This window comes from Xiphophorus maculatus, chromosome 23 (genome assembly GCF_002775205.1).
Source record: "Xiphophorus maculatus strain JP 163 A chromosome 23, X_maculatus-5.0-male, whole genome shotgun sequence".
Lineage (NCBI taxonomy): Eukaryota > Metazoa > Chordata > Actinopteri > Cyprinodontiformes > Poeciliidae > Xiphophorus > Xiphophorus maculatus.
Window position 1 is genome coordinate 17,641,076 of NC_036465.1, and position 13,245 is coordinate 17,654,320.

Below are 13,245 nucleotides of genomic sequence, written 5' to 3' on the forward strand. Positions count from 1 at the left end.
TGTGAAGTCAATGTTTTTGAGCACTCCAAGAAAACATGGCTACATTGTACATGGTTTATTGCTCTGAAATTGGTATCTGATGCACACTACACTAAATTACAAGGCCCTACAGATTTATGTAGAAATTGCCTTTATACAGTTTCCTTACTCTTACTCATTCTTCTGGTATTTAGAAAATATAAATAATTCAAGTTTTTCTAACTGTCAGACAGTGAAAAAAGGGTTACATGTATTTTACATAGTTTATGGTTTCTGCTACTGGAAAAGATTGGAAACTATCTTACAGAACAGAGCAATGCAGATACTAACACGTTTTTTTGTGTGAATTAGTCATGTGAAACTGCAAGAAGGAACTCTTGTGAATAAAAACAGGAATAGTGAAATTCTGGCGTATTTTCCTCTAAGCAGCTAACAGATTAAAACTCTGAAACTAAAGGCAGACATTACCCATGAGAAAACTATTGCTCTATGTAATCATTTGTTTTTTTTGTGTGTGTGAAAATGTCGTTTTTTATTTTGCTGACACCAAAGGTTTTACAAAATGAGATACAAATGCAGTCAGATTAAAGATCGATATGCACATGAAACTAATTTAAAAGTCCTTAATGATGTGCTTAAACCACAGTTTTCGCAGTTTTCCCTTACACAAATCACTCAAAATGGAAGATAATTTAAATGTTTTCCAGAAATCTCTTGAGGTCACTCAACCGTTCAGTCCCTTTTCTCCTATGGCCAGCTCATGTCATTTTGTAATCTGAAGTGGTACAACAGAAGGAATAATTCAGTTGTATCTGATGTCATTTGTGTGGTGGGGCTTAAAGATCTGAATTGTGTCGTACACACAGTGTGAATTTCCCTCAAAATTCTTTGCTTATTAAACCCCTCAAAGCTCTTTATAGCCCAGTTGTCTGCCCACCTCTTTCTACCACACTTTTACCTTCTACTCAATTTTCCAAGCTTCTTTAATAATGCACTTTTGTGGCTTAACTGCCTGATGAAGGGAGTCAATGACTGCTCACAGTGTCCAAGCAGCCATTTTCCTCCATGAGCATGAAGACAGCGATATAACCATTACAAAACAGTTTGATATTAAAAATTGTTGGTTTTGTGTAATATTCTGAGAAAATGTATTTGGGGCTTTTATAAGCTGTAAGTCACAGTTTTCAAAAATGAACAGATATAAATTACAGAAACATATCAGTTTAGGAGCAATAAATCAATAGAATAAGTTTAGTTTCACTTTTATTACAATTTACTTAAATAAATTAACATTTTCATTACATAAAAATTTATTGACTAGTACATTGCTAACTGGGGATGTAGACACATTACACTGAACATACTGTACCAGCATAGAAACCCGTTGTAGAAAAAGGTAATTTTATAAACTGCGTATTAGATTTTGTCAAATCTTCATGGATTTGACTAATTGTGCAGAACAAAAAAGTAAATGTGTACAATTCATTATTTAGAAAAAAAAATATTTAAAAATTTACACTTAAAAAATAAGTGTAGCCATTTGATAACATTATAGAGGTTGTAGAATATAAAACAATACAACTGTTAAGACAAATTACTCAACATCCTTAAAGTCTTTCCTTTTCTTTTAGTTGTCCTGGGATTGGGTCGGGTGAACCAGTAACGTTTTCCATCTACAACACAAAAGCTTATATTGTTATAATGTAGCCCCTACAAATATAAGCAAGTCAAAGTAAATAAAGGTTATTTCATACTATTTTTCCCTGAGTATGTGCTGCTCCAGGAGGTATGTTGCCCTTCGCCTCACCTCTCCATCGCTGTTGTACTGAATGGCTTCTAAAACTGAAAGTCCACCTTGGCTGACAAACTGCTCTGCTGTCTGGAGGAAATAACAGGCTTATTTAACAAAGGCAAACACTGTTATAACAGCTTAGCTAAAGTGAATTGTTTTAGCATTTTATTAGGCCCCGCATACCTGCGGAGAGCTAACGATCATCATGAACAGGACCTCCAGACTCAGAGTCACTATGTCTTGGTCGGCCATTTTTAAAGTAGCAGTGATGGCAGACAGCAGTCCAAGCTCCGCCAGCTGGATGCAGAACTCCTTTTTCTTGTGGGCAACGTTTGCTAAAACCCTTAGAACCTAAATGTAACACACACAATGTCTGTTATGTGTTAGACATAAAGGAGAAGGCACAATAAGTACCAGCTGTAGGCTTTAGTTTTTGCTGACCATAGTATTAATGCCTTGAGAAAAAGGAAGAAGCTCCAACAGTCTCGGCACCAAGTTTAAAGTTAAGAGAGCAGAACAAGATTCTGTGGAGTGGGCTGGAACAGAGAGGCGAGAAAAACACAGATTAAAACTGACCAACAATTACAGGATTTAATGCTTCTGAATTATTCCAAACATTTATAGAAATGCCTTGCTAAACTGTTAGCAACATTGCAAGTGATTAAATACATTCAGATGTGTAAAGGATAATAGGACACATTTCTTCTCTTTCACAATAACAACCACCGCTTGGGTATTTCCGGCTGCTTATGTCTTAGGAAATATAGCTTTTTTTTGCTGAGTCTACTGTTCTTGCTAAAGTACACATTGTCACATTACAACTACAAGATCCAATATATTTTATATGGATTTTAACTAAATAACTAAGAAAACAACATCATGACAGATGCATTTAATTTTTTTTACAATTAAAAATCTGTAAAGTATGGCATACATGATAAGAATAATTAATTTTGTGTAAAATAATTCAATTGCAAAAGGTTGATTTTGTGCAAAGCTTAGTAAGCTTTATTGCAAATAATATATTTAATCAATTTTAAGGACTTCGGTGGACCCCGACCATGACTCCTGTCCCTTGTGATGAAAATTTCCGCACCGCATGATGTTGACACCCTCATGTTTCTACATTGGGGATGGTACATTAAGGATGATACTGTCAAACTGAATGCTGAACTTTCTGTGGCTTTTTAAACAACAGATTTCTTCTTTCCATACTCTCGTAAAGGCCAGACTTGTGGTGTGCACAATTAATAGTTGTCATATCAACAGACTCTCCTACATGATCTGTAGAGCTGGGCAGCTTCTTTACATATCTGACTGCATCTCTAATCTTCTCCCTGTCAGGCTTGTCATTTTATGATGATGACCATGTCTTGATAGGATCACAGTCGGGGCATTCGCCTTCCAGTTTTGAAGATGATTAATTAAACAATGCTCCCAGAGATGTTAAAAGCTTAGAAAAAAGTAAAATAGCCAACCCATGCTTTAAAGTTCTCCACAACTTTATCTCCGACCTGTCTGCTGTGTTACTTTGTCTTAGTGAAGCTGTTTATTCACTGATCTCCTCTAGCCAACATCTAAAGTCTGCTGTAGTTATACTGTGATATTAACCTCAGGTGAACTTAGAAATTAGTAGAAGACATTTCATTAAAGACCATTTGTTCCTTCTCAAAACCTAACCAGTTACAAAAACTTAACTTGTAGTCACAGTGATTGAGATTGGAGGCGGCTCTCACCTGTGAGGTTGTTGAGGACCCAGGCTGTCTCTCTGGCGAGGGCCGGCAGAGTGTGAATAAGGGCAACAACAAGTTCACACAGCGGCGCCACCAGATCAACACCACCCAGCTGAGAGTGGAGAGTTTCTGCAGGGCAGGACGACAAGAGGTTTCCAACGCACCTCAGCAGGGGACACACAAGCTACAAAGGATATTTTTGACTCATCGTTATAATGGCACAAATTTGAATACACTTGAATATTCTAAAAACAAAATAATCACAAATTATTAAATCACAAAAGGCTACTTTAAATCTGTTTTTTAACTGACATGCAAGAAAGAATATGATGCACGTTTTCAATTATACTAACAGTGATGTCCAGTTTGCCTTGAGAAAAATTTCAATTATTAAAAAAATGCACAGTACAATGGGACTAAAGGTAAAAATTAACTTTAAAAGAAACCAGTATAAAGTGACAATAAGCATAAAAGCTTAAAAGTAAGAATTTACACACCAGCTCCACGCCTTGGTCAGTGTTTCCATCAGCCACAGCACCACCTAGTGACACCAACAAGGAACCACACTGCCTCAAGGCCCCTTGCGCCAACAGCTCTCTGTGATCCTCAGAGCTGCTAAATGCAAGTTTGAGAAAAGATAGAAAACAAATATCTTTTGGTTCTTACTACCACAAGTAAGAAGAAATGTGCAAAGATGAAAAAAACACCAGTGTCTGAATATCAAAGCTTTCACCTGGATGTGAGGGAGTGCAGACACCATGCACACTCTATAGCTGGAGCCAGACCAAAATCAGGGTCAGGAGTCAGAACTGATAGCAGCTGTGAAGGTAAGCTGGAGGCCAGGACTGTCCTGCAAGCACACAGTAAAGTTACTCAGAACTTACACATGTGTTAAAGAGTAATGTTGTTCAGAACATGTAATTTTCCAAGAGGAAACTGATGCCCTGAGCGTACTGACGGGATAACTTTCTGCGCTGCATCTTTGCTCTGCAGAAGCTGAAAGAGGGCGAAGCCTGCAGCTTCCACCACTGCCAGGTTATGTCTGTGGTTCTGAAATGCCAAATAAAAACAGATTTTTTTAATTACACATTCAAAATCAAATTTCAGAGATTTTACAGACCTTTAAATATTAAAACATTTCTCTATTAAATTTGAAACAGCGTGATTCATCAGTTTGGCAAAGAAAACTGGTTTATATGTGGCAACATTAAAATATATAACACTTCTATTTGTTTACTCTAGACTAAATTACCAAACTGTAGATGCTTATTCTTTAAAGCTCACACTGCAATTCTTTACACTTTAACTCTGTTTAAAAAAACCAAAAAAAACCCCATTATTATTATGTATTATTATTAGGTTTTGAAAATCTATTTTCTTCTTCATTAGAGAAAAACATATTGTTATGTTTAAATTAATTTGCAAGTCACACAATTAAGAAAAAAATGAATGAAAGATAATTTACAAAAAAAACTATATGTAAAGAAAAAATAATGGATGTAACTCAGTATGTAAACCCAAAAAGAATTTTCTTCTTTAAGCAAATTTTAAAGAAAAGTAATTTTTGCCTCGCTTATCCAGACTTGGAAAGTTAAATGATAAAAGCAAGTTCCAGACTTTTCCAAACTCTCTAATTATCTCACTGATCCAAAATCTAACAAAAATAACAACGGAATAATTATTGATACAAAACTATCAATTTCAAAATTATGTATTGTAAAGCTCTTTTGAGATGTTTTGCAGGTCATTTCTTGTTCAAACGCAGATAGAATTTTTCATCTTGTTATTTTTTTTTTCCCAAATGTGGTTAGATGCTCTTAAAGATTTTGCAAAAACATATAAACAGAAATTACTCCAGATACAGTTACTTTTCCATCACAACTTTTAGCTTACCTGTATACAGCCGGCCAGTGCTGGGATGATTCCCTGGGCCAGAAGCCTCTCTTTTACCGTCTCGCTGTCCGGGCATATATTCCCCAGTGTGTACAGACACAGCTCCTGTGCAGATAGAAACGTGCACAAACTCTAAGCTAAAAACTGTCTCTTTAATAACATGATGCTACTAATAATGAACATGTGAGATGGGTGAAGACCCACTGTGAACTTGGTGCTCTGGCCTGATAGGTATGTGAGCAGATAGGGGGTAGCGGGCAGACAGGCGGACGCAACGCTGGTGTGGGTGGAGTGAGAGAGCTCATGAAGACAGCGAACAGCCTGCAGACGGCAGCGAGCGTCAGAGCCGGTGAGGAGGCCGACCAGCAGGTGCATGCTGTTCTCCAGCCTGATAGGACACGTCCACACACACAGTTCATCAGAGGTTAAGTTGACTGAACTCACTTTTTATGGTGATGGATGTAAAAACCATACTTAATGAAGGTGAGTTGAGCTGATGGGTTACGCAGAGCTTTACTCAAGGGTCTTAAGAAGGCCTCTTTTTCTGTGCCGCCATGGTGAAGTTTTTGGAACAAGGTGACTACATCCTGGGGAGGAAGAAAATCAGTATATCCTCATATTGTCAAACTAGGGGGAAATAATCAATCAGATCTAATGAAACGTACCTGTTCCCCAGGTGTAACCTCCATGGTGTCCTGTTCTTCATCTTCATTACGAAGGAGCCTCTTGCTCACAAGTTGTCTGTCTCTGCGGGCTTGCCTCAGGGCTGAAGCAGAAAGGACAATAAGACCCCAACAATGCTTTGAAACTCAAGTCATTTGGAAGTAGCCCATCAGTTTTCAGATGCTTACCGGATTTTACATCAATTATAACAAAAGCTAGCTTCACAACATTTTTAATGAAGCTCATGTTTGGACTTTAACTAAGCCACTGCAACACCTTCATTATTTTCTGTTCAGCACTTATCTTGTATGTTTGCTGCTGTGTTAAGGATTTTTGTCCAGTGTAGGGGCAAGTTTGTGACAATATTTATCTTTCACAGCATCATGGTACCTTCGATTATTGCAAGGTGCGAGAGATAACGAAGCCGTATAGAGCCTGAAATTGAGCTCTTAGGCTTTTTGTAATTTCTCAACATTGCTTTGATATTGGTGGGATGTTATTTACTTGGAGTGGCAAGATTAGCAACTGTTCAAATGTTGCTACTTGTAAGCAATTTTCCCCACTGTGGAATTATGGACTCGTTTGAAAATCGGTTCAAACCCTCCTCAGGTCAATCAATCTTTAGTTATTAGGTGCCACACAAGAAGGAAGCACATGGCTTTACTGAAGATAGCAACAGTAGTCAATAAAAAACAAAACAATGAGCTACACAAGACTGAAGCTGCATGGAAACAAACACAGAAAAGAGAAGTTAAAGTGATGTTGTTTTTATATGAAGAACTGTAGAAACGCATTTGTGTTAATGACATAATCATGACGAGCAACACGAGCTGTCTTTAATGCTACTGATAGCTTTCCTTCCTGGCATCTTATAGCCTCCTGAGATCAGCAAACTCTCCAAACATCTCCATTAAAAAGGTGGCTAAACCTGCTGACGATCAGTTTGTTGGGTGTAGTGGTTTTCCATCTTAAATCAAACTAAATAAGTTTGGGTATACTGAGTTCTCCATACACCCACTGACAGCTGAGTTACCCACTAAGTGTTACCTCTTTCTTTTTCTCTCCTCTTCGTCCTGAGCTCCTCCAGGTTGTTAGCATGCCCACCAGCTTTATGGCGAACTTTATTTAATCTCCACATTCCACAGGCAGCAAAAAAACTATTTAGCATAAAACTACAAGAACAAACTTTCCGTCAGATGCTCAGTTCATGTCGGCGTAACCAGGAACTGTAACCATGGCAGTCATGACATCCGGGACTCTTGCTTGCTGCTGTCGCTTCACCTCCCATTACGGGCTACGTCGCCGCCTAGCGGCAGCACATAATGCAACGCTTGAATTTTTTGTTTTCTTTTAAAGTTGCTACAGCTACAAGTGGGTTTGTTGACACGAATGGCAAATAAAAAAAAAAGGTAACAGACCAATCTTATGCAAAAAAGTAATTTTTATTGTATAAAAGTAATCTTTTAATGCACAAGGGGAATGTTTGATTTGAGAAAGTATGTGGCTAAAACCCAGGTGAAATATTTTCATGGTTCATTGGATATTTATGAATGCTGTAGTATTTCAGGGTTCATGATGCTATGCACCCCGATAGTTGCCAGGGCCTTTGGCAGAGAAACAGGCAGAGTCACAAATTTATACAATATTCTTGACATACCAGAACCAAATACAGGATAATTTTCACATATACTGTAGCAATTAAATGTTAAAACAATTTACTATGTGCATGCTCTACATGGGACACCAGAAGGAAGAGGAGTACAGTCTAATACAAAACTATAATGTTTATTTTGCATTAAAACATTTATGTGCAATGTACACCAAAACAAAATAATATTTTTTGACAAAGTTTTTAAAAACACCTTAAACAATAAACAGTAATTTTTTTATGAACACAAAGATGGTAAAAAAAAAATAATTGAGAGATGTTTTCTTGGCCACAAAATCCTAGTGGCAGAGGAGTGAATAAATATCAACAGATGAGTAAAAATGTACAGGGACATTTTTTTCAATTGCAGTCCTTGAACCAACATATGAAGTTAACTCTGAGATCAGGAATTTAATGTAGAAGTCTCCCAGGTCAAATATCAGATACAAAACATGACATGTTGTAAATACACACCTTTACGTGATACAGTGCCTAAAAATAATTAAAAAAAAGTACAAATAGTACAAAAATTAAAATGTCCATTTTATTTACATGTTTTTTTATGCTGACTTTCTAACCCATGTAGTTCTGGTTAGAAATGATGCGTAGCTTCATTAAGAGCTTCTACTGGGTTAAGGAGTCAATTCTTCTCACGACTCTGTCCTCTTGGATTTCTTTTTCTGTGGAAGTTTAATATCAGAGTTAGTTACAGTTACTCTACATGTATGATTGAACAGTAAAGAAATGGACCATTTTACAGTTCATTAATCTGCTAATCTTGAAGGCTTTTTGTACCTTTTTGTGGACGTCAGCCGAGTTAGATTGTGTTGTCGAGGCATTTTGTGTAGAAATTTCAGCTTCCTCTGGAGCCTCGTCTGATTTTAATTTGTTTTTCTCTGAAAGAAAATTAAGATTAAGGTAAACAAACTCAGAAAAACTGCACACTGCCATTATCACATTCTGCTTATGACTTACTTTTCTTCTTTTTCAGAGGACTTGTGACTTCCAGACTCCCCTCGTCCGTCTCTAATGTGCATTTATTATTCGTATGATCATCGTCACCTTTTGGTTTCTCTTCTTCAACTAAATCATTTTCATCAGACTTCTCATTCTTCTTTGCTTTCTTTTCTTGAACGACTTCCTCTGGGAATTCTTTGCAGCCAAGAGGCTCTCTTTTCTTCTTCTTTGATTTCTTTTTCCCACCTATTTGCTCTGAATTGTATTCATCTTCAACATTTTCTTCTACTGCCATAGTTCCATGCTCTAAATTTTCCTCCATAACGCTTTTGTCTTTCTTTTTCTTTGCTTTCTTTTTATGCATTTCAGCCGAATATTCCTCACTACTGGTTTTCTCTTTTGTTACTATTTCCTTAGAATTCTCTATTTCTTCAATGGTTTGCACACCACTTCCTTCCTCCCCCACACTCACATATTCTAAATTACCCTCCATATTGTTATTTTCTTTTTTCTTTGGTTTACCAGGTTTTATTATTTTATCTGGTTGTTTCAAATTTTCTTCACTAACAACCATCATTTTCTTCTTTTTGTCTATTTGAGCTAAACCTTCCTCGCTGCTGGATTTGTCTTTTTCCTTCTTTTTCGCTTTCTTTTTCTGTAAGCTTAACTCAGAAATGTTGTCATCGTCACTGCCTCTCTCTTCCATCTTTCCTTCTTTAGTCGTTCTCTTTGCTCCTTCTGTCTTACCAGCCTCCTCCTGCTCGGTGATTTCACTCCTTTTTTCTTTGCTGTCTTTTCCATCACTATTTGTCTCATTTGCACTCCCCTCTATCTTGTCCTCATTTTTCTCCTTTTCTTTCTTTTTCTTCTTCTTTTTTTTGGTTTCTTGTGCCATTGCATCTTTGGCATTCACAGGGACCAACATTTCTTGTAATTCTGTTTGTTTTTCAAATTTCTCAGGGATTTCGGATGAAGCCTGCTTGTCCTCTACACTTTTTACTCTTTTATTCGGACTCTGCATGGTCGGGGAGGAATCACGTGCTGGACTTTCTTTCTTGCTCCTTTTTGCTGCATTCTTCTTTGTCGGCGTTTGTGTCCCAACTTTCTCTATGCCCTGTTCATTCTGTCCAATTGTCTCACCATTTTGCTGGACAGGAGCGTCAGCTTCGGACAGAGGTTTGGCTTGCGGCTTTCTGACTCTCTTTTTCTTGGGTTGCGATTCAGAGGCCAGAGCGTTGATGGTTTCCATCTTGGCAACGTCAACCTCTGCAGAGACACAGCAAACAGAATTTTGGCTGAATGATTCAAACACCAGCGGGAGCTGCATTTACTTTTCAGATTTTGTGGTGTTACAACCACAAACTTTAATATACTTTTTGACATTTTATGACACAAGATTAAGATTCACACGCGCACATTCCTGTCTTCAAATGGCTCAGGCAAAGTCCACACCTATGCTGTTCATCCAATCTGACTGAAGTCGAGTTATTGTGCAGAAAAGACACTGATAAACTCATCTCCAGATGCTCAAAGCTGGTAGTAGCACACCCAAATAAAATCTACAGTTGTAATCACCGCAAGTTATATTTCTACAATGTATTGACTCAGAGAGGCTGAACATAAATGCATGCCACACTTTTCATAGTCTTACTTGTAAAAAGTTTTACTCCTCCCATTTCACAGTTTAATTAAAATGAAGTTTGTGGATGTGACAAGACAAAATGTAAAACATTTCAGCAAGTAGGAATACTTTTGCACAGCAAACATATTCACATTGCCAAAACGTACTAAACTTCACAAACACTCTCCCACCTGTCAACTGGTCGAGTAATTTCTTCCACTTCTCTATATCCAGACTGCTGTCGGAGTCAGATTCGTCACCAGAAGCTTTCTCCATTGTGTTAGGCTTAGATTTCTTTGCTTTAACACTTTGACTTGGCTTTTCGTCACTTTTTTTTCTTTTTGCTGGAACAGACTTTAATAAAAAAAAAAAAAAGAGAGAAAGAAAACAGAATAAAAATGATTGAAAATATTGAAGAGGTGACACAGAAGGAGATGAAAGGTTTACCTTCTTTGGTGAAGCTGGGATTTTAGCTGGTTTATCCGTCTTCTTCCTTGTTGAGGCAGTCTTGGCTTAATATGACAAGCAGACAAAATATGTTAAAAAGGATCTGAATACTTACTAATAGTATTAATACTAGCCACATTAATTTCCAAAATATGAATGCCAGTAAGAGAAAAATAAAAGCTGCACCTTTAGAGGGAGTCTTTTGTTCTCCTGATTTCGAGCATTTTTCTGATTTTGGACACCTTTTCTTTTTTGGGTTCCTATCAGGAGTAAAAACAACAGTTTGAGTTCATGTCAAAGCAGGAAAAATCCCCAGAGATAATCGTTCTGTTTGATAAAAAAAGGCTCACTTTAACCATGATTTGTAGATGTCTAATAAAGAGACTGATGGTTTTGACTCCACCTGTAGGAAATAAAAAACAAAGTTAAAACATCAAATTCAATACAGTTGAACAGACTGTATTTCAAACTTGGTATTATTTCAATAAAACAGTTCTTGCAGTACTCTGATGTTTTCTTAAGTCATTAATTATATGTGATATAATGTTCTAACCCCCCCAGGCTAACTGCATCTCCATTTTGACTAAATTAATCTGTCAAATTGGCTTTACTGTATTTAATAGATTAAAAATCAAAACCAATACTAGAAGATCTCAAAGAAATCTTTTTTTAAAATCTTATTGCTCATGACAGAACCAAATCATGACACTGTGTCAAAATATTTCAATTATAGTCTTTTAAATGACACGTTCTCAGTTTTGGTATGAGCTTTACCTAATTTAGAGAACATTCATTGGCACATTTGTTAAATTATTTTTTTTTTTTTGCTTTTTAAGTTCATCAGATTGTCTGGCAAATAATTTATAATTTCCATTCTTTCTGGGTAATGAATGAATATTCCTCAACATGAGAAAGAGAAAATAACATTTCATTCAAGCAAGGCATGTGGTTGAAAGTCAGGAAATAGAAAAATAGCCATTCATCTCAGATTTTCAACATCAATGGTCAGAGTAATCATGAATTATAAATTCTGAACAAGACCACAAAGTTTCCTTAATGAGGAAGATGATAATGATGGTAAAAGACTCCTCATAACTGCAGCGTTATTATTTTAGTGTGTGATAATGCCATTTCAACAACAAATACATTTTCAAATATACAAATATATTTTCCTAGGGTACCAAAAATTAGGGTCAGGCACTGTATGCCAATAACGTCACTGTAAATGCACACAGCTAGTAAGAGGCTGTCCAAAAAATGTACACAGTACAGATCTGATTTAAACAAGATTATATGAAGGATTTTCTTTGCTCCCATCTCTTACACAACTGTAAGTACACTTTTATCCGAAGAAAAATATTGGACAAAAGGGACCTTTAAAAATTGAACTGAAGTTTTCATGAGAATTAGTTTTTAAGAACAACTTTCAACTCGCTGTAATCCATCTTATTTCTTTTAAGCAACTTCATATTCCATTGCACCTGAATGACAAATAGTTTTAGGTCCTTAATACAAAAGTAAAAAAAAAAAAACGCTTTTTGGGATCAGCCTGTTCAGCGAGAACCATTCTTTTAAAAAGCTTTTCATTTTGAATGTGTTAAATTTACAGGTTCATGGTTTTCATCTTAAGAAGTGATAATTTCCCTACTTTCCACAGTAAGAAGCTGCAGTAGATCCCGTACACTTAAGAATCTTAAAAATTAAATTAACAGGAAAAAGCTACTAAAAGGAAACAATTAATAAAATCTATACAATTTCATGTTAAAGCTGCCAGAAAACACTGGCTCTGCGAGTTGATGGGGATGTTAAGTTATTTCACTCTTTTGCAGAGTGATAATAACTCCTAAAATCTCTAAATCCCAATCCGAGGATGCCGCTGACCGATAACAAGCACCATCAAGTTCCCATCATCCCAACTAGAGTTCCTGCAAATCCCAGTACGTTTTCTTTGAACAGAAAATCCCGGACATCATTGCAGAACATAGGCTACATTTACGCAACTGATAATATACAGCTTTTGTGAACTGGTAAGACATTATTACAATAACTGCTAATGCAAGAAAGCATTGTTTTTTTTAATCAAAGTAACTATTTGTTCTGAAATATCGGAGGGCTAAACTTGAACCAGCACAAGTTTTGTCCCTGCAAAGCACCTAATGATAAAACACACTCACTGATTAGCGTTTCATAAGTCCGCAGCATTTTGCGGAGTTTGGCGCATTTTTTTGCACCAACTAACGTTACTAATCTATGTACCATTATGTCTGTGAGCACTGTGTTGACCTGTGGGCTGTGCCTCTGAAGCTCCTCTGCAGCTGAAAGGAAACCATGCTCCTTCAAATGGCGGTAGATGAGCTGGTTCAGCTCCAGTTGTGATGCGTTCACAGACATGATCAAAACGAAAACGGACAGACACACAGACAGAAAGCTACAGAAACGAGGATTTTGTCGTTAAAACTAGCCACATGGTACACGGACTCGTTTAAAGTGAAACCCGCATGTTGAACTCTGA

The 13,245-nt window shown here is 36.8% G+C and overlaps 2 protein-coding genes across 7 annotated transcripts; both read right to left on the reverse strand.

Annotated features, from left to right (window-relative positions):
- Positions 1-1,234: 1,234 nt before the first annotated feature.
- Positions 1,235-7,309, reverse strand: tmco6 (transmembrane and coiled-coil domains 6). 5 transcript variants are annotated; one of them, XM_023328323.1, is made up of 13 exons: positions 7,108-7,309; positions 6,063-6,163; positions 5,872-5,984; positions 5,602-5,785; positions 5,398-5,502; positions 4,463-4,554; positions 4,238-4,354; positions 4,002-4,116; positions 3,508-3,688; positions 2,213-2,307; positions 1,955-2,122; positions 1,787-1,858; positions 1,235-1,652 (listed from the first exon to the last, which is right to left on the reverse strand). In XM_023328323.1, exons 1-13 carry the CDS (start codon positions 7,226-7,228, stop codon positions 1,587-1,589), a joined length of 1,530 nt encoding a protein of 509 aa, XP_023184091.1. In that variant the 5' UTR covers positions 7,229-7,309; the 3' UTR covers positions 1,235-1,586. The 5 variants fall into 5 exon arrangements, with proteins under 5 accessions (XP_023184091.1, XP_023184090.1, XP_023184093.1 ...); XM_023328322.1 differs by having other exon boundaries at positions 4,002-4,119; XM_023328325.1 differs by having other exon boundaries at positions 1,562-1,652; positions 1,734-1,858.
- Positions 7,310-7,524: 215 nt separating this feature from the next.
- Positions 7,525-13,245, reverse strand: LOC111606851 (nucleolar and coiled-body phosphoprotein 1-like). Of its 2 annotated transcripts, none has more exons than XM_023328193.1 (8): positions 13,017-13,245; positions 11,084-11,136; positions 10,920-10,993; positions 10,734-10,798; positions 10,478-10,640; positions 8,684-9,931; positions 8,504-8,604; positions 7,525-8,388 (listed from the first exon to the last, which is right to left on the reverse strand). In XM_023328193.1, the coding sequence occupies exons 1-8, from the start codon at positions 13,122-13,124 to the stop codon at positions 8,359-8,361; spliced, it is 1,842 nt and encodes a 613-aa protein (XP_023183961.1). In that variant the 5' UTR covers positions 13,125-13,245; the 3' UTR covers positions 7,525-8,358. The 2 variants fall into 2 exon arrangements, with proteins under 2 accessions (XP_023183961.1, XP_023183960.1); XM_023328192.1 differs by having other exon boundaries at positions 12,990-13,245.

Coding starts and splice junctions, on each gene's coding strand:
- LOC111606851 (XM_023328192.1), bottom strand. CDS start 13,124: ATGTCTGTGAACGCATCACAACTGGAGCTGAACCAGCTCATCTACCGC. Junction 10,994..11,083: donor ATCTACAAATCATGGTTAAA/GTGAGCCTTTTT, acceptor TACTCCTGATAG/GAACCCAAAAAAGAAAAGGT. Junction 9,932..10,477: donor ATTACTCGACCAGTTGACAG/GTGGGAGAGTGT, acceptor GTGTCTCTGCAG/AGGTTGACGTTGCCAAGATG.
- tmco6 (XM_023328322.1), bottom strand. CDS start 7,228: ATGCTAAATAGTTTTTTTGCTGCCTGTGGAATGTGGAGATTAAATAAA. Junction 5,985..6,062: donor AGGTTACACCTGGGGAACAG/GTACGTTTCATT, acceptor CTTCCTCCCCAG/GATGTAGTCACCTTGTTCCA. Junction 1,653..1,786: donor AGTACAACAGCGATGGAGAG/GTGAGGCGAAGG, acceptor TTTGTGTTGTAG/ATGGAAAACGTTACTGGTTC.